Source organism: Papio anubis, chromosome 11 (assembly GCF_008728515.1).
Source record: "Papio anubis isolate 15944 chromosome 11, Panubis1.0, whole genome shotgun sequence".
Lineage (NCBI taxonomy): Eukaryota > Metazoa > Chordata > Mammalia > Primates > Cercopithecidae > Papio > Papio anubis.
The window spans coordinates 99,331,557-99,352,202 of NC_044986.1; the positions used below are offsets into that span (position 1 = coordinate 99,331,557).

Consider the following 20,646-nt stretch of genomic DNA (forward strand, 5'->3'; position numbering starts at 1 on the left):
CGGGCTCTTAAGCAACATGGAAAAATGGTTGATAGAAAATAAACATCAGTTTCTAAAAAAAAAAAAAAAAAAAAAAAAGAAAGTCATTATTAGAAAAATGTGATGTACTTAGTGTACATCAGGTGCCTGTGCACTCAATTTCCAAGTTTGTGAGGAGGCACGCAGGGGATTCTGGACCTGATTGTTTCCTAGAACCTGGATGCGTTCTGGTTGGCAGGGCAACTGGCCTTCACTTGGTGGCCTTGAGTGGATGCCCTCATTGGTTGCCTTCATTTAGTGCCCTCAGTTGGTTCCCTCAGTTGTTTCTCTTCAGTTGGTGGTCCTCAGTTGTTGGGCAGTGGTGGAAGGAGGATGATTCCATTTGTGGTCTCTCCTCCCCCAGTCACAGCTCCCAGGCTTGTTGCATCCAGTCCCTTCTAAAATAAACCAGACAGGTTGGCATGGTTTTTTTTTTTAGCAGACAAGTCAGCTTAGGGTACAGGGGTGACCTGGGTTCCGGGATTTTAGTGCAGTGCCGCCCCATGGCCCAGGGCTGCCCATGCCAGCCATGCTTTTGCCAGGAAGAGGCGATAGGTGTTGAGCCCTGCAGACTTGGGGGCAAGCGAAGGCCCAAGCTACCCCAGAAGAACACAGGTGCCACATGGGGACCACACTGAACTGTCGCATGTGCACCAAAGCCAGCCCCAGTCAGGGTGCAGACAGCAAAGGCGCAGGCTGCGATAAACAGGACCAGAGGCACCCGGAACACGCTGTCCCCAATGTCCTCTGCAAGCGGAGCCAGCTCAGGGTGCGGTGGATGAAGCTGTCTTGCACCTCTGGGATCCACGAGGTGGAGGTGGCAGTAGCGCTGCACTCCACTTCTTTGGAGCCTGCCCAGTCAAATCTGGGAGGCAACAAGGGACCTGACAGCAGCACACTGGCAAACAGAAGACGCCCAAAGGTAGGGAGGAAACGGATGCTGCTATAGTTCAGAAGATCTTCTGGCTGTTGTTGGCCCAAGGTTCCCCCAGAGACATCCAAACCCACAGTTTTCTCATCTATAAAAGATGTGATTGTTATGAGGCTTCCATAAGGTAAGTGTGTAAAAACCATGGCAAAATGCTTGTAACTTAAAAGAGAGGGTTTCTATAAGGCTTCTGTAAGGCACGTGTTTAAAAATCTGGACATAATACATGTAATTTTTTTAAGTGTTCAGCATATAGAGAAGGAGGATTGTTTTCTCATCTACTTTTTAGAGCAAGTTTGTAAGATTGGTGATACTCATATATCTTAGACAATCTAATCAATGATCAGAAAGAATAAATAGATAACCAAGGTCACAAAGCAATTCACAATGCATTCACTGTGTAATTTCTAGTTAAAAGTAGCAATGATTTTCACACTGAAATTTTTGTATTATGTTGTGATTTTCTCTTACATAATCCTCTTGGTGATATGTAACCACAGATTTTAAGTTGCTCTATCAAAGTGATCATTAGAAAAATGTGATGTACTTAGTGTGTAAATTTTAGAAAATTTCTTCTGTTAGTCTTGTTAATTTGATTTAACATGTGTGTTATTTTAAAAAATGTAAATGTGGATTGGATATATATGTGTACATATGAAATATGACTTGACTTTATAGAGCTGGCTTAGCTCATGGCAAGGTTTTATTCTGAAGGCACCTGCAGAAATCTCTCTTATTTCTAGTTTGTTAAAGTTTCAGAGATTATGAGGGAAAGGGGGTGTAGGAATCCCAGACACTGCGTGAGGCAGATATGGTTTCAGTGATTTTAGCATCATTCATTGTAGGTGATGATCCCTAGGAACTTCTTCACAGTGAGAAACCTGAAAGGTCCCAGCAGGCAGCAATGAATGAAAGGTGGGTCGGGGCCACTGGCAGAGCGGGGCCTTGTGAGCCATGTGCCTGTGCTCTCAAGTTCCAAGTTTGTGGGGATGCCTGCAGGGGGTTCTGGACCTGATTGTTTCCTCTGAACCAGGATGCGATCTGGTTGGCAGGGCAACTGGCCTTCACTTGGTGGCCTTCAGTGGGTGCCCTCATTGGTTGCCATCTGTTAGTGCCCTCAGTTGATACCCTCAGTTGTTTCTCTTCTGTTGGTCATCCTCAGTTGGTGGTCCTCAGTTGGTGGTCTTCAGTTGTTGGGCAGTGGTGGAAGGAGCAAGAATCCGTTGGTGCTCTCTCCTCCCCCAGTCACATCTCTCAGGCTTGCTGCATCCAGGCTCTTCTACAATAAACCTGACACACTGGCAGGTTTTTTTTTAGCAGACAAGTCAGGTCATGGTATGGAGATGACATGGCATGCGGGCTGGTAGAGCAGTGTCACCCCATGGCTTAGGGATGCCTGTGCCAGCAATGTTTTTGCCAGGAAGAGGCGATAGGTGTTGAGCCCTGCAGACTTCGGGGCAAGCGAAGGCCCAAGCTGCCTGAGAAGAGCAGAGTTTGCCCCCTGGGGTCCACATGAACTGCTGCATGTGTGCCAAAGCCAGCCCCAACCAGGACTTGCACAAGGTTCTGCAGAGCTAGCCTGTGGCTCTGATTTCTACGAGAGTACAGACAGCGAAGACGCAGGCCGTAATATCCAGAAGCAGAGGCGCCCAGAGCATGCTGTGCCCCAGTGCCCGCCTGAAGCGAGGCCAGTGGAGGGTGCGTGAGTGAAGCTGTCCTGCAGCTCTGGGATCCACGAAGTGGAGGTGGTAATAGCACAGGACTGTACTGCTTTGGAGGCTGCCCCATCGAATGTGGGAGCCAGCGAGGGTCCTGACAGCAGCACAATGGCCCCCAGAAGATGCCGAAAGGTAGGGAGGCGACGGATACCACTTAAGTTCAGGAGCTCCTCTGGCTGCTGATGGTCCAAACTTCCCCAAGAGGCATCTAAAACCTCAGTTTTCTCATCTATAAAAGATGTGATTGTTATGAGGCTTCCATAAGGTAAATGTGTGAAAACCATGGCAGAAATGTTTACAATTTAAAAGAGGGGGTTTCTTTGAGGCTTCTGTAAGGTAAGTGTGTAAAATCTGGACACAATACCTTTAATTTAGGTCACTGTAACCTTTGCCTCCTGGGTTCAAGTGATTCTCTGGCCTCAGCCTCCTGAGTAGCTGGGATTAGAGGTATGCACCATCAGGACCGACTAATTTTGTCCTTTTAGAAGAGACAGGGTTTCAGCATGTAGGTCAGGCTGGTCTCGAACCCCTGACCTCAGGTCATCTGCCCACCTTGAATTCCCTAAGTACTGGGATTACAGGCTTGAGCTACAATCTGGCCAAAAATTTCATTTCTTGATCAACAAACCTTTTCTAAGGAGATGCTTGTGGTCTAAATATGCAGATTCCCAGTCATTTCCAAGAAGAAGGGAAGGACTGCGAGGCAACACGGGAGGGAGTTTAGGATTGTTCTGAGGCTGTGAAAGCCATTGAAATCCACACATAAAACGGTAGAGAAAGGGAATCCACATGTCTTGATCCCTCCATGTACTGGGTATATCTTGGTCTTCATTAAGTTGCACCACCTTTGGCATCAGAGAGAACTGGATTTGAATCCAAGTTCCAACGCTCATTAGGACATGATGGGGAATGTGTTTTCAAATCCTCAAAGCCTCAGTTTGCTTATCTATAAAACATGGGATTCTTATGAGGCTTCCGTAAGGTAAATGAGTAAAAATGTGGGTGGGCAAAATGCCACCAGAAGACGTCCAAAGGTAGGGAGGCAACAGATACTGCTCAAGTTCAGGAGCTCCTCTGGCCATTGCTGGCCCAAGGTTCCCCCAGAGACATCCAAAGCCTCAGTTTTCTCATTTATAAAAGACGTGATCGTTTTGAGGTTTCCATAAGGTAGGTGTGTAAAAACCATGGCAAAATGCTTGTAATTTAAAAGATAGGGTTATTATGAGGCTTCAATAAGGTAAGTGTGTAAAAATGTGGATGCAATGCCTATGATTTTGTAAGTGTTTAGTATAGAGAGTAGGATTATTTTTCTCTCATTTAAGTTTTAGAGCAAGTTTATAAAATGGTGTTACTCATCCTTTTGAGATAATCAAAGCAAGGATCACAAAGATTAAATGAGTCACCATAGTCACAGAGCAGTTTACAATACATTTAGTGGGTAATTGCCAGTTAAAAGTAGCAATGATGATCACATTTAAAATCTTGTATTATGTGGTGGTTTTCTCTTACATAAGCCTCTTTTTTGTTGAAGCAGTAGATTCTAAGTTGCTGTATCAAAATGATCACTAGAAAACTGTGATATACTTTGTCTATAAATTTTAGAAAATGTCTTCTATTACTCTTATTAATTTGATTGAATATGTGTGTTATTTTCAAAAATGTAAATGGAATATGTGTGGATTGAATATGTATGTGTATGTATATGTTGGAAATATGATTTGACATTATAGTGTAGGTGTAGCTCATGGCAATGTGTTTTTCTGAAAGCACCTGCAGAAATCTGTCATTTTTCTAGTTTGTAAAAATCTCAGAGGTTATGGGGGAAAGGGGGTTCTATGAATCCCAGATAGTACATGAGGCAGATTTGGTTTCAGTAATTTTAGCATAGTTTATTGTAAGGCAATGATCTCTAGGAACTTCTTCACAGTGAGAAACATGAAAGCACCCAGCAGCCAGCAATGAATGAAAGGTGGGGTGAGTCTACCGGCAGGGCAGGGCCTTGTGAGCCTGGTGCTTGAGCTCTGAATTCCAAGTTGGGGGGACACATGGAAAGGATTCTGGGCCTCATTGTTTCCTCTAACCAGGATACAGTCTGGTTGGCAGGGCAAGTGGCCTTCACTTTGTGGTCTTCAGTGGGTGCCCTCATTGGTTGCCTTCATTTAGCGCCCTGAGTTGGTTCCCTCAGTTGTTTCTTTCAGTTGGTGGTATTCAGTTGTTGGGCGGTGGTGGAAGGAGGATGAATCCGGTTGTGCTCCCTCCTCCCCCAGTCACAGCTCTCAGGCTTGTTGCATCCAGGCCCTTCTAGAATAAACGAGACAGGTTAGCAGGGTTTTTTTTAGCAGACAAGTCAGCTCAGGGTACAGGGGTAACACGTGATACCGGATGCTAGTGCAGTGCCATCCCATGGCCCAGGGCTGCCTGTGCAAGCCATGCTTTTGGAAGGAGGAGGCGATAGGTGTTGAGCTCTGCAGACTTGGGGGCAAGCGAAGACCCAAGCTACCCCAGAAGAGCAGGGGTGCCCCTGAACTGTCGGATGTGCACCAAAGCCAGCCCCAGTCAGGACTGGCACAAGGGTTCTGCAGAGCCAGCCTGTGTCTCTGACATCTACGGGGGTGCAGACAGTGAAGGCACAGGCTGCAATAAACAGGATCAGAGGAACCTGCTGTCCCCCAATGTCCTCTGCAAGGGGGCCACCTCAGGGTGTGGTGGGTGATGTCGTACTGCACCTCTGGGATCCACAAGGTGGAGGTGGCTACAGCGCCGGACTCCACTGCTTTGGAGCCTGCCCAATCGAATCTGGGAGCCAGCGAGGGACCTGACAGCAGCACACTGGCCACCTGAAGACATCCAAAGGTAGGGAGACAACAGATACTGCTTAAATTCAGGAGCTCCTCTGGCCGTTGCTGGCCCAAGTTTCCCCCAGAAACATCCAAAGCCTCAGTTTTCTCATCTATAAAAGACATGATTGTTTTGAGGTTTCCATAAGGTAAGTGTGTAAAAACCATGGCAAAATGCTTGTAATTTAAAAGAGAATGTTTTTTTCAGGCTTCTATAAGGTAAGTGTGTAAAAATCTGGACACAATACCTATAATTTTTTAAGAGTTCAGTATATGGAGAAGGAGGATTATTATTTCTCATCTAATTTTCAGAGGAAGTTTATAAAATTGTTGATAGTCATATTTCTTAAACAATCTAACCAGTGATCAGAAAGAATAAATAGATAACCAAGGTCACAAAGCAGTTCACAATGCATTCACTGGGTAATTTCTAGTTAAAAGTGGCAATGATTTTCACATTGAAAACTTTGTATTATGTTGTGGTTTTCTCTTACATAATCCTCTTGGTATTTTGAAACCACAGATTCTAAGTTGCTCTATCAAAGCGATCATTAGAAAAATGTGATTTACTTAGTGTGTAAATGTTTGAAAATTTCTTCTGTTAGTCTTTTTAATTTGATTGAACATATTTGTTATTTTCAAAAACGGAAATTGAATACATATTGATTGGATTTATATGTGCTTATATGTGCATATATGAAATACGACTCAACATTATAGAGTAGGCTTAGTTCATGGCAATGTCTTTTTCTGAAAGCACCCACAGAAATCTCTCTTCTTTCTAGTTTGTAAATGTTTCAGAGATTATGGGGGAAGGGGATTCTATGAATCCCAGACACTGCGTGAGGCAGATTTGGTTTCAGTGATTTTAACATTGTTCATTGTAAGGGATGATCCCTAGGAACTTCTTCACAGTGAGAAACCTGAAAGGTTCCAGCAGCCAGTGAGGAATGAAAGGTGGGGCGGGGCCGCTGGCAGGGCGGGGCCTAGTGAGCCATGTGCCTGTGCTCTCAAGTTCCAAGTTTGTGGGGATGCATGCAGGGGATTCTGGACCTGATTGTTTCCTCTGAACCAGGATGCGGTCTGGTTGGCAGGGCAACTGGCCTTCACTTGGTGGCCTTCAGTGGGTGCCCTCATTGGTTGCCCTCGGTTTGTGTCCTCAGTTGGTACCCTCAGCTGGTGGTCTTCAGTTGTTGGGCAGTGGTGGAAGGAGGATGAATCCGTTTGTGCTCTCTCCTCCCCCCAGTCACAGCTCTCAGGTTTATTGCATCCAGGCCCTTCTAAAATACACCAGACAGGTTGGCAGAGTTTTTTAGCAGACAAGTCAGGTCATGCTATGGGGCTGACACAGGGTGAGGACTGCTAGCGCATTGCTGCCCCATGGCCCAGGGCTGCCCATGGCAGCAATGCTTTTGCCAGGAAGAGGTGAGAGGTGTTCAGCTCTGCAGAAATGGGAGCAAGCGAAGGCCCAAGCTGCCTGAGAAGAGCAGAGTTTACCCCATGGGGTCCACACTGAACTGTCACATATGCACCAAAGCCGCATTCTTCAGAGCCAGCCTGTGGCTCTGACGTCTACTAGGATGCAGACAGCGAAGATGTAGGCCGCGATATACAGGAGCAGAGGCGCCCGGAACACGCTGTTCCCCAATGCCAGCTGCAAGCCGGGCTATCTCAGCGTGCGGTGGGTGAAGCTGTCCTGCAGCTCTGAGATCCATGAAGTGGAGGTGGTAGTAGCGCCGGACTCCACTGCTTTGGAGGCTGCCCAATCGAATTTGGGAGCCAGCGAGGGTCCTGACAGCAGCACATTGGCCACCAGAAGACACCGAAAGGTAGGGAGACGATGGATACTGTTTAAATTCAGGAGCTCCTCTGGCCATTGCTGGCCCAAGGTTCCCCAGAGGCATCCAAAGCCTCAGTTTTCTCATCTATAAAAGATGTGATTGTTATGAGGCTTCCATAAGGTAAATGTATGAAAACCATGGCAAAAATGTTTGTAATTTAAAAGAAAGGGTTTCTATGAGGCTTCTATAAGGTAAGTGTGTAAAAATCTGGATACAATACCTTTAATTTAGGTCACTGTAACCTCTGCCTTCTGGGTTCAAGCAATTCTTCTGCCTTAACCTCCGGAGTATCTGGGATTAGAGGCATGCGCCATCAGGCCCAACTAATTTTGTTCTTTTTAGGAGAGACAGGGTTTCACCATTTTGGTCAGGCTGGTCTCAAACTCCTGGCCTCAGGTGATCTGCTCACCTTGGTTTCCCTAAGTACTGGGATTACAGGCTTGAGCCACCATCTCCGGCCAAAAATTTGGTTTCTTGATCAACAATCCTGTTTCTAAGGAGATGCTTGTGGTCTAAATATGCAGATTCCCAGTCATTTCCAAGAAGAAGGGAAGGACTGCAAGGCAACCTGGGAGGGAGTTTAGGATTGTTCTGAGGCCATGAAAACCATCAAAATTCATACATAAGAGGGTAGAGAAAGGGAATCCACATGTCTTGATCCCTCCATATACTGGGTATATCTTGGTCTTCATTAAATTTGCACCACCTTTGGCATCAGAGACAACTGGATTTGAATCCAAGTTCTAACACTCATTAGGATGTGATTGTGAATGTGTTTTTTAACTCCTCTGAGCCTCACTTTGCTTATCTATAAAAGATGGGATTCTTATGAGGCTTCCGGAAGGTCAATGAGGAAGAATTTGGGTGGGCAAAATGCCTGTAATTTAAAAGATAGGATTGTTATGAGGCTTCGACAAGGTAAGTGTGTAAAAACCTGGACACAATGCCTGTAATTTTGTAAGTGTTAAATATATAGAGAAGGATTATTTTTCTCTCATTTAATTTTTAGAGCAAGTTTATAAAATGGTGTTACTCATATTTTTGAGATAATGAAAGCAAGGATCACAAAGATTAAATGAGTCACCATAGTCACAGAGCAGTTTACAATACATTTAGTGGGTAATTGCCAGCTAAAAGTAGCAATGATGATCACATTTAAAATCTTGTATTATGTGGTGGTTTTCTCTTACATAAGCCTCTTTTTTTGTTCAAGGCATAGATTCTAAGTTGCTGTATCAAAATGATCACTAGAAAACTGTGATATACTTTGTCTATAATTTTTAGAAAATGTCTTCTATTACTCTTGTTAATTGATTGAATATGTGTGTTATTTTCAAAAAATGTAAATGGAATATGTGTGGATTGAATATATATGTGTATATATATGTGAAATATGATTTGACATTATAGTGTAGGTGTAGCTCATGGCAATGTGTTTTTCTGACAGCAGCTGCAGAAATCTGTCATTTTTCTAGTTTGTAAAAATCTCAGAGGTTATGGGGGAAAGAGGGTTTTTTGAATCCCAGACAGTACATGAGGCAGATTTGGTTTCAGTAATTTTAGCATCATTCATTGTAAGGTGATGATCCCTAGGAACTTCTTCACAGTGAGCAACCTGAAAGTTTCTAGCAGCCAGCAATGCATGAAAGGTGGGGGAGGTCCACTGGCAGGGTGGGGCCTTGTGAGCCTGGTGCTTGAGCTCTCAATTCCAAGCTAGGGTGACACATGCAAAGGATTCTGGGCCTGATTGTTTCCTCTAACCAGTATGTGGTCTGGTTGGCAGGGCAACTGGCCTTCAGTGGGTGCCCTCATTGGTTGCCTTCGGTTAGTACCCTCAGTTGTTTCTCTTTAGTTGGTGGTCCTAGTTGGTGGTCTTCAGTTGTTGGGCAGTCGTGGCAGGAGGATGAATCCGTTTGTGCTCTCTTCTCCCCCAGTCACAGGTCTCAGGTGTGTTGCATTCAGGCCGTTCTAAAATAAACCGGAGAGGTTGGCAGGTTTTTTAGCAGACAAGTCAGCTCAGGGTACGGATGCGGGCTGCTAGTGCAATGCTGCCCCATGGCCCAGGGCTGCCCGTGGCAGTGATGCTTTTGCCAGGAAGAGGCAATAGGTGTTCACCTATGCAGACTCAGGAGCAAGCCAAGGCCCATGCTGTCCCACGTGGTCCACACTGAACTGTTGAATATTCACCAAAGCCAGCCCCAATCAGGGCTGGCACGAGGGTTCTCAACAGCCAGCTTCTGACTCTGACATCTACGAGTGTCCAGACAGCAAAGACGCAGGCCGCGACATACAGGAGCAGAGGTGCCTAGAACACACTGTCGCCCAATGCCAGCCATAAGTGGGGCTATCTCAGGGTGCGGGGGGTGAAACCGTCCTGCATCTCAGAGATCCACAAGGTGGAGGTGGCAGTGGCGCTGGACTCCACTGCTTTGGAGCCTGCGCAGGAGAAGTTGGGAGCCAGCAAGAGTCCTGACAGCAGCACATTGGCCACCAGAAGACACCCAAAGGTAGGGAGGTGGCAGATACTGCTTAAGTTCAGGAGCTCCTCTGGCCGTTGCTGACCCAAGGTTCCCCCAGAGGCGTCCACAGCCTGGGGCTCCTTCCTCCTGCCCGGCGTTTGCTTTCCTATGCCCAGGCCCCAAGCAGGAGGACTGGCTCTGCCTGGAGTCCTCACCGCTTCTTCTTTCCCTGGTGTGTCCAACTGGTTTCTTACTTTCCTCCTGCCTACCCCAATGCTCAGTTCTGTTTCCTCTTCTTCCCCCAGGCTGGCTGAAAACTAAGTTTCAAAATACAAAATATATGCTAGAGATTTCATTGCTGTAAACGAAATGTCTGACAGCTTTTCTATTTAAACTCTGATTGTTCTCTTCATTTCTTTAAACGTTAGAATAATTAAGTCTCATCATAGATGTGCTTTTGTAACTTGAAAGTATGACAGTAAATTTGCACAATTTAAAATTTCTTCTGAATTTTTCTTTTCATAAATTTTTGGCAAACAGGTAGTATTTAGTTACTTGAGTAACTCCTTTAGTGGTGATTTGTGAGATTTTGGTGTACCAATCACCCAAGCAGTACACACGGAATCCAGTTTGTAGTCTCTTAACTTTCTCCCCCTTCCCACCATTTCCCCCTGAGTATCATCCTTGTATTTAAGACTGAGTCTCATTGTGTCACCAAGGCTGGAATGCTGTGTCACGATGTCAGCTCGCTGCAACCCTTGGTTCCCAAGTTCATGTGATCCTCCTGCTTCAGCTTCCCGAGTGGCAGGGATTAGAGGTGTGGGTCACGATGCCTGACTACATTTTTTAATTGTTTTTTTTGTTGGTTTGTTTTTGTTTTGTTTTGTTTTTTTGAGACAGAGTCTTGCTCTGTCACCCAGGCTGGAGTGCAATGGTGCGATCTCAGCTCACTGCAAGCTCTGCCTCCCGGGTTCATGCCATTCCCATGCCTCAGCCTCCCAAGTCGCTGGGACTACAGGTGTCCGCCACCTCACCCGGCTAATTTTGTGTATTTTTAGTAGAGACGGGGTTTCATCCCAGGATGATCTCAATCTCCTGACCTCGTGATCTGCCTGCCTTGGCCTCCCAAAGTGCTGGGATTATAGGTGTGAGCCACCACGCCCGGCCAGTTTTTTGTATTTTTAGCAGTTAGTGGATTTCACCAAATTGGCCAGTCTGTTCTCGAACTCCTGACCTCAAGTGATCCACCTGTCTTGGCCTCCCCTAGGGCTGGGAATACAGGAATGAGCCAGCAGAACCCAGCCAACGTTCCCCACCCACTTTTTTTTTCTTATGTCCTGAAGTCATTCTTTGAGTTGTCATGTAAATTAATGGGTTACTCAAATTACTGGAAAACTAGTTGAATAAATAAGCAGGCAGTTTGTGAATATTAGACAGAACAGTGGTGCCGAGCATGGCTAAAGCATCTCTGCATTCACAGGGAGAGGAGCGGAAGACCTTCTGGTGTGGGCTGGGCTGCAATTCACTTGCAGGAGAAACAGCCCGGGTGTGGAGAGGTGGCCATCCTTGGCAGGATCCTTTCTAAAGAGCCGAGAAATCAACATAGAGCCTCTTCTATCTGATTCTCTAACAACTGCAGACTTTCCATGAGTCAAGCTTTGTGTCAAAAGGACAAATTAAAAGGCAAGAAAATAAAATCTTAATACCAGGACTTTTGGGGAAAACAAAACAAACAAAAACTCACATCTAATTCCAGATTATTTCAGGGACCCACACATTTTGTCCAAATCTGTGTCTATTGTTTCTGTGTCCAATGTACTCTTTGTTGTTGTTGTTATTGTTGTTTATCTGTTTTTCGTTTTTGTTGTTGTTGTTGAGACTGAGTCTCACCCTGTCACCAGGCTGGAGAGCAGTGGTGTGATCTTGGGTCACTGCAAGCTCTGCCTCCCAGGTTCACACCATTCTCCTGCCTCAGCCTCCTGAGCAGCTGGGACCACAGGCACCCATCACCACCCCGGGCTAATTTTTGTATTTTTAGTAGAGACGGGGTTCCCCATGTTGGCCATGATGGTCTCAATCTCTTAACCTCATGATCTGCTCGCCCTCGGCCTCCCGAAGTGCAGGGATTACAGGCGTGAACCACCGCACCCAGCCCAATATACCCTTTGTCGAAGACAATGTTCGAAAGTTGTTCCTGTACTCAGCACAGTACGAAACTAGATAAATACATTTTAGGGAAATCAACAATACAATTTTTTTGAAAGCAAATTGGTTTTCAAGGTTTATTCTTCAATTATCAAAAGGTTTTCAAAAGTAAAACATACTATTCCTCTCCACGATCCCAGTTAATCCAGACCCTCCTCGGTGAGCTTTATCAAATACCGCACTCATCTTCCTGAATCTTCTGCTGAATCTCCTATACAGTTTTGTCACAGAACCTCAGATTTTTCGTAAGGTTTTGTGTACCATGCCATGCCTGTGATTTGCTCTCTTTGCTTTGTTTTTATTTTTTTTATTTTTTTATTTTTATTTTTATTTTTTTTTTTTGAGACGGAGTCTCGCTCTGTCACCCAGGCTGGAGTGCAGTGGCCGGATCTCAGCTCACTGCAAGCTCCACCTCCCGGGTTCACGCCATTCTCCTGCCTCAGCCTCCCGAGTAGCTGGGACTACAGGCGCCTGCCACCTCGCCCGGCTAAGTTTTTGTATTTTTAGTAGAGACGGGGTTTCACTGTGTTAGCCAGGATGGTCTCAATCTCCTGACCTCGTGATCCGCCCGCCTCGGCCTCCCAAAGTGCTGGGATTACAGGCATGAGCCACCGCGCCCGGCCTGTTTTTATTTTTTATTTTTGTAAGAAGTAGCCGGCAAGTATCTTTCTTTGCTTTAGAGATGTAAACTGCTTTTATTTTCAGATTAACTTTCAAGAATGTTGAAAATGCTTTGCTCGCTCTTCTTTTCTCGCTTCCTCCCTCTCAGGACCTATAAATGGCACCGCCCAGCCCAATGGACAGATGCCCCAGGCTGCACATTCTGTCAGTGCTGTTCTCCAAGAGGCCCAGACACACGCTGAAACATCCAAGGTAAAACCAGCAAGCAGCTGACATACATTCCGTCAGCCGTCCCCCAAAACCCATGTTCTCAACCATTCGCATTGTTCCAATAACTGCTCTTTTAAAAAGAGAAAACAGGCTGGGTACGGTGGCTCACGCCTGTAATCCCTGCACTTTGGGAGGCCGAAGCAGGATAATTGCTTGAGCTCCGGAGTTCCAGACCAGCCTGGGCAACAGAACGAGGGCTCATCTCTACAAGAAATAAAAAAACTAGCCAGGCGTGGTGGCGTGCACCTGTGGTCCTGGCTACTTGGGTGGCTGAGGTGTGTGAATGGCTTGAGCCTAGGATTTCAAGGCTGCAGTGAGCTGTGATCACACCACTGCACCCCAGCCTACATGATAAAGACCTTGTCTTAAAAAAAAGAAACAAATACAAAAAAGGGTTACACTAAAAATGTGCATTTTTTATTGTTCCCACTGATGTCCTACCTACATCCCCAGGGTGATGAAGGAGAAAATACGTTGTAAAATGATAGCCAATAGGGATGACATCCTCCATAACATTTTTTCAACCAAATAGATCAATGAAGATTCACTTAAATCTATCTTAAAATCATAGCTAATAATTATGATTTCGTTACTAATCTAGTTCAAAACCTCTCAGTTGACTGTATAAATTCTGTTGAATATTTCTCATGTGTGATTCAAAACAACCCGAAATAACTGTGACAACAGCATGTCTCCCAGCTAGGACAGGCAGGGTGCTTCACTTTAGCAGTTTTTCACTTCTTTCACCCCTTCATTTTGTCCATCGGCCAGTCATGAAAACAACTAAATCTTGGTATTTATTGAACTTCTTATAATTTTGACAACCACTGCAGGCCTGTAAAAGTTCTATTTCTTTAGTGTTTTCATTATCTTCTCAAGCCTGACAATCTCTTCATGCAATGTGCTTTCAGCTATTATTATTTTCATTATTTCTATAATGTCAGTTGAAGGAAAGCATTTAAAAATGCTGAAAGAAATAAAAGAATCCCAGAATAGAAATCACTTAACTATATGTGAACATCAATACCCAAGCTGCCTGCTCAGAAATTTTTTAAAAAGGAAAATGTACATCGCCAGTTAATTAGCTTATCATGCTAAGTAAGTAAACTAAAATAGAAACTAAATCAGAAGGCACTGTTAGAAAAAAAAAACTTCCAAATTTAATTTTCAGTGTTAAGAGGCTATTAAGCAGAGGAAGAAATAAACTGGAACCCTGATGAAATGTAAATTGGAATGATAATTATCACTAAAACAGAGGGATTCAATCCAGCTGCCTGGGGACATTTCATTATATAAATATAAATTATCCTTATCTATTCGAGTATTGGTGGAGGAAGGGCTATACCTCTATAAGACTTCAGCCAAATTTGGCGTTCTGGTTTCTACCAATAGCACGCTGGTGATTTTTCTTTTCAGAACTCAAATATGTATCTCATTTGATCTCATCACAACCTGAGACACATGTCATAATAGGGACTACTGGGCTCATTTTATACCCGGTGAACCAGCCAACTTTCATGCAGTTGAGAAAAGGTAAACTGTCTGGGTGAGGTGGCTCACACCTGTAATTCCAGCACTTTGGGAGGCCAAGGTAGGCAGATCACTTGAGCCCAGGAGTTGGAGACAAGTCTGAGCAACATGGCAAAAAACCATCTCTACAACAAATACAAAAATTAGCTGGGCATGGTGGCACATGCTTGTCATCCCAGCTACTCAGGAGGCTGAGGCATGAGGATCACTGAGCCCTAGAGTCAGAAGTTGCAGTGAGTCGAGCTTGCGCCACTGCACTCCAGCCTGGGTGACACAGCGAGATCCTGTCAAAAAAAAAAAAAAAAAACAAGGCGCAGTGGCTCATGCCTGTAATCCCAGCACTTTGGGAGGCAGAGGCAGGCAGATCATGAGGTCTGGGGTTCAAGACCAGTCTGACCAACATGATGAAACCTCATCTCTACTAAAAATACAATAATTAGCAGGACGTGGTGGCCAGCTCCTGTAGTCCCAGCTACTTGGGAGGCTGAGGCAGGAGAATCGCTTGAACCCAGGGGATGGAGGTTGCAGTGAGCCAAGATGGCACCACTGCACTCCAGCCTGGGCAACAGAGCAAGACTCCGTCTTAATAACAATAATAATAATAATAATAAAGGCCATTGAAAGTCATTTCCCTATTCCAGAGCAAAGATGAGCTTATGAACAACCAGGGCTCTCAGTGACTGAGGGACGGAGGCTCCCCAGTGGGCAGATAGAGAGACTCACCTATCTATGGCATGGTCCTGTCCACTGGGGCTGTTTTGTCAAGAATAGAGAATGCTACCCAGGAGACTGAGGTGGGAGGGTTCGCTTGAGCTCAGGAGGTCGAGGCTGCAGTGGGCCCAGATTGTGCCATTGCACTCAGCCTGGGCGACAGAGTGAGACCCTGTGTCCATTAATTAATAACAATAAATTAAAATTTCAAAAATTTAAAAATAATGAATGCTGCTGTCACTGGGTTGCAGGATAGGAAGCCAGCCCTCGGGAACCACCAGGAGCCAGGAGCACCCCCGGCCCCACACGGCCCCAAGTCCAGCCTGCCCCTCGCTCTGGTGCAGAGGTCCTGGGACACCATCTGCAGCCCCGTCACGCCGCCCGCCCGACGACTTCCTGCCGCCACTGCCACCGCTGCCTCCACTGGACGACCCAGAGCTGCCGCCACCCCCGCTGCAGGATCCAGAGCTCCCGCCACCGCCCCTGGACTTCATGGAGCCGCCTGCCCGCCCCCGGACTTCGTGCCCGCTCCCCCAGCGGTCGTCAAGAGGCCTCCTATGCCCTACCCTCCCAACAGGCACGAAGCATCAATGTTCAGAACCAACAAATGAATAAAACAAATGAATAAATGTTAAACGTTCTTCCCACTGTATTTATACAAAGATTACGGGGCCAGTAGATCTGGAGGTCAACACTATAATTAAAAATAGCTTTCCCCATCCCATGCCTTCTTAAGTCTTGGTGACCTTAGATTTTCATCTGTACCTCTGCGACCTTCAGAATTTTCAGGAAAATTGAGAGAGGAAAATGAGAAAACATGACAAGCAGAGCCTGTTCCCTTGCTCTGAGATTCCCGTCGCTTGATTGATTGGAGCCCTGGACACAGGCTGTTTTGGTTTTGCTTCTTTAATGCTTGAATAACAGTAATTTTAAAAAACAGTTATTCAGATAATTTTTGAATTCTCTGTTATTACAGCGCTGTAAGTATCCTGTAAATAAGAATGTAGGGGCAGGTAAAAGCAATCTTATTGATGTATATTTCAATCTGGAATGTTTTCCCTCAGAGATACATTTAATGCCCAGTTTATCCTAGGCTCTTGTTACCTGTATCTCTTCTCTTTCAAATTGGCTTCTCATAGGCTAAAAGGCTATTTTCTTAAAACTAAGGAAGGTAATTAATGGTATGTTTTAATATCTGGGGAAGAGTAAGCTGTAGATCATGCTGTCTCAACCCATGGGCTCCCGCGGCCCAGGACAACTTCGAATGCTGCCCGACAAATATTAAAACATTGTAAGCTCTTTGCAGGGCGCGGTGGCTCACACCTGTAATCCCAGCACTATTGGCAGGCCAAGGCTGACAGATCACTTGAGGTCAGGAGTTCAAGACCAGCCTGGCCAACACGGCAAAACCCTATCTGTGCTAAAAATACAAAAATGAGCCAGGGGCAGTGAGCATGCCTGTAATCCCAGCAACTCCAGAGGCTGAGGTGAGAGAATCCTTTGAACCCAGGAGGTGGAGGCTGCAGTGAGCTGAGATCTTGCTACTGCACTCAATCCTGGACGACAGGGCAAGACTCGCTCTTAAAAAAATTACGAGATATTTTCACATTTTTTTTTTTTTTTTAGCTGATCAGCTATTGCTAGTGTTAGTGCATCTTAGGTGAGTCCCAGGGAAGCCAAAAGATTGGACACCCCTGCAGGCTAAATGGAAATTTAAAATGAAACAAATTCAGTTTTAAAACCAAAATATTTAGTAATTAAAACTGGCAAGGTGTTCTTAATTTATTTGAGCATATGCTTGAAATAGGATAGAAGGTAAATTTGCTTTACATTAAATTTTATCTCACAAACAGTAACTTTCCACTTTTAGTATACTATGTTCTTTTGATGTCAGATACAGTAATAATATGGTTTTTCTTTTTAAAATTTTTTTAAATATTATTTTACTTTAAGTTCCAGGATACATATGCAGAATGTGCAGATTTGTTACATAGGTAAACGTGTGCCATAATGGTTTGCTGCACCTATCAACCCATCACTTAAATATTAAGCCCAGCATGCGTTAGCTATTTGTGACATTAGCTGTTTGTCCAGGTTTTGTACTGGCAAACATACTCCCTGCATGACCATTCACCCCTGAACCCCCTGCAGCAGCGCCCCCACCACTAGTGAATGCCTTCTCATCCCCTCTTTCAATCACTCTCTCAAATGGTTCCTAGTAGATACAAAACGTTTTTTTCTCCAATGGGAAAATAGAACACAGGGAGCCACTCAGTTTGCTCCCAACACTCCTTTCCAGTCGCTCACCGGAGCTACCTTGGCAAGTACTCTAGGAGTATGGGAAAATGAAAACAACAAACTCATACACCTTTTTAACATACACAACCAGTTCTGTCTACCCAGCCAAGGCATATTCTTCTTATGTGGAACATCGACCTATATCTGCCTCCCCACTAACTGGACAGGCACCTGCGCCTTAGTCTTTCTAAGTCCCAACATTAATATTGCCCAAGGAAATCTGACCTCATCAGTACTCCTTAAAGCTCAAGTCCGTCAGCCATACAACTAATACCCCTACTTACAGGGTTAGGAATGGCTACTGCTACAGGAACTGGAATACCTGGTTTATCTACTTCGTTATCCTACTACCACACACTCTCAAAGGATTTCTCAGACAATTTGCAAGAAATAACGAAATCTATCCTTGCTTTACAATCCCAAATAGATTCTTTAGCAGCAGTGACTCTCCAAAACCGCGGAGGCTTAGACCTCCTCACTGCTGAGGCTGAGACCTCCTCACTCCTAGCAACTGGGACTACAGGCGCCCACCACCACGCCCCGCTAATTTTTTGTATTTTTTAGTAGAGACGGGGTTTCACCGTGTTATGGTCTCGATCTCCTGACCTCGTGATCCACCCGCCTCGGCCTCCCAAAGTGCTGGGATTACAGGTGTGAGCCGCCGCGCCCGGCCTCTTACTATAAAATTTAAAAACACATACAAATCTGTTTTATAGCCAATCTGTTAGAATTGCAATCTTAAAAATTACTCCAGGTCAAAACATTTAAAATCTCATCAGAAAAGTCTACCTTTCCAGACTGCTATATTTCTATGGAAAATCTTCAGTAGTAGCCTGCTGAAAGTTATCATCCCCTTACCCCCAATTAGAAATCCACATGCCTGTTCTTACTCCCCATTCTTGTCCTACCAATACTATCTTTACTTCAATGCCACTTTGATCATGTTGTCTTACATTTGTATATAGACTTTTCAGTTTACAAGTGCTTTCACATTTGTTACAACATTATTTCATCATGCAGACCTAAGAGGTAGATACGAGCACTATTTTTATAAACAAGGTTACTGGTATTTGATTAGGTTAAATGATTTGTTCCAAGTTCCCATAGCTAGTAAGTGGCAGAACCAAAATACAGACTTATCTTTTGACATCCACTCATTGCTGTTACCACTATGCAGCTGCTGCTTCTATCTAAGTGGTGAGGCCTTTCCTATCTCTTCCACATCCACCGTTGTGACCTTGGAATCCATCATTATTATTTGACATTTATGTGGCTGCAAACCTGGCTGCCACAAAGGGACTCAAAGAGTTCTCTTTGTGAAAAGAATGTCTACTTATGAAAACGCTACTCAACCGAATTGTTATTATTATAGTTTTACAGGTGTCCTATTTCTCATGTTTATCCAGCTCCTGAAATGTTCCTTCAGCTGTATACTGGATAATCAAAATATACCAATACTTTCAAGTCCCAAGCATTATCTTTTCAAGTTCCAAGTTGTACAAGACTGAGACTACAATTTAAACTCTTTCTCTCTGAATCCAATTAGAGCTTTCGTAAATCTGGAGATACACAGAATCATATATTTGCCCATAGGTGAATGCAGAGAAATTCTTTAGTTTTTAGACGAACTTAACTTCAGAACTCAAATAGATTCCTAGTGACTTCTAAGCCTTGTTTTCTTTTGCACTATTCTACACTGGCTTCTTAAATTAATCCTGCAAATTAGCAGAATTGCACTATGCAATAGTTATCTAGTTGGCACATGATTGTAAAGTATGTTCTGATAAATGTCTGAAAATAATTTCTTATGGACACATGCAGAGATGACAGAATAAAGTCAAATCATCTTTTTATGTTTTAACATGACTCATTACTTGTGTTTTAAAATGACAACAGCAACAACAATAACAACAACAACAACAATACACTGTACCTCAGTATTTGAAGGTCATTTCGTATCTTCTTTTTGTCCTGATTCTAATGTGGGCATCTTATCTACAAAATGTTATTCACAGACACATATATGAGAACATTTTTAACTGTAAATTGTAAAAACATATACTATATCCATTTATGAATATTTCAATAAAATAACAGTAATAGCAAAAATAGAATTTCAGGATTGAAGCAGGTTCAGGAAAAAGAATTGATAGTATGGAAAAAGATAGCAAAAAGTATTTTTTTTAAGTAGACATTATATTTGGGTCTATAAAGTTATTTTCTAAATAATAGTGTTTAAGCATAAAAATATTTTCAGAGATATTCACTGACTTACCACTTCTATTATTTTGGTATAAAAAAATAAAACTGTCATTGCTTGCTTGATTTTGTGGAGCTCGTTCAATAATGCCCATGTCATTTTCTTGTTTTCCAGTTACTGTCTTTATTGCTCCCTCCTATTAGCAAAACCAAAAGCAACAACAAAAAAATCCTTCAGAAAAAAATGTATTTATTCACTCACTCACTCAGTTTATCAGTAAGACAAAAAACAACAACAACAACAACAAAAAAAAACACATACATTGTATCTATCAAATCATAGGCACTATCCTGGGAGAAGCAGAAAATATACACAGAAGATAGATTCTGACCTATATTCAAGAAATGGCAGAGACATATGAACACAAATAAAAGCAGAAAAAGGTGTAATTCACCAGTTCTACAATTTAAGTCAATAAAACACATAAGGGCACAAAGGAGAGAACAATCAGTTTTACCTGAAAAGCATAGAAAATGCTACCATAATTGGGCCATATTTGGAAGGACAGAAAAAGTGCAGAGTCAGGATACAAAGTCTAGGTGCAATAGCATGTGTAAAATAATAAGGCATGAAACAACATTGCAAATGAGGGGTGCCAAAGGGATGTGGTAAAACTGGAACACAGTCAGAGGAAATGAGATGAAGAGATAAAATGGAACCACACCATATAAGATATGTGTCACACTGGAATGTGAACTTACCCTTTCATGTGACGGGTATCCACTCCATATGTAGATGAGTTACATTATTACAAATATATTTTAGAAAGGTGACACTTCTAGCAGTGTAAAGATAGAGGAACATGGGGAGATGGGGCAAAACTAGAAAGGAGTATGTCAAAATTATAGGTAGAGAGTCAGTTATGCTAATGAGAGATGGAAGATTATAAGAAGGTAGAAAGTACAAAATTTGGTGTGTGTCTGGATTGGTGACCTGGAGGAGGGCTGAGG

At 43.8% G+C, this 20,646-nt stretch overlaps 1 protein-coding gene and 1 long non-coding RNA gene across 2 annotated transcripts; one reads left to right on the top strand and one right to left on the bottom strand.

Annotated features, from left to right (window-relative positions):
• Positions 1-4,532: 4,532 nt before the first annotated feature.
• On the bottom strand, positions 4,533-5,448 carry LOC116269489. Its single transcript, XR_004177070.1, has 2 exons — positions 5,391-5,448; positions 4,533-4,965 (listed from the first exon to the last, which is right to left on the bottom strand). It is a non-coding gene; the product is annotated as an uncharacterized LOC116269489 (long non-coding RNA).
• A 5,468-nt stretch (positions 5,449-10,916) lies between these two features.
• Positions 10,917-15,774, top strand: LOC103887385 (amyloid beta A4 precursor protein-binding family B member 1-interacting protein-like). Its single transcript, XM_031652446.1, has 3 exons — positions 10,917-11,484; positions 12,776-12,879; positions 15,390-15,774. The coding sequence occupies exons 1-3, from the start codon at positions 11,448-11,450 to the stop codon at positions 15,747-15,749; spliced, it is 501 nt and encodes a 166-aa protein (XP_031508306.1). The 5' UTR covers positions 10,917-11,447; the 3' UTR covers positions 15,750-15,774.
• The last annotated feature ends 4,872 nt before the right edge of the window (positions 15,775-20,646 follow it).

Bases quoted from the DNA above. Each gene is read 5' to 3' on its own strand.
- LOC103887385 (XM_031652446.1), top strand. From the start codon at position 11,448: ATGAGTCAAGCTTTGTGTCAAAAGGACAAATTAAAAG. The intron at 11,485-12,775 runs GCAAGAAAATAA...CCTCCCTCTCAG, and splicing joins TCAAAAGGACAAATTAAAAG to GACCTATAAATGGCACCGCC. The intron at 12,880-15,389 runs GTAAAACCAGCA...ACTGGGTTGCAG, and splicing joins CACACGCTGAAACATCCAAG to GATAGGAAGCCAGCCCTCGG.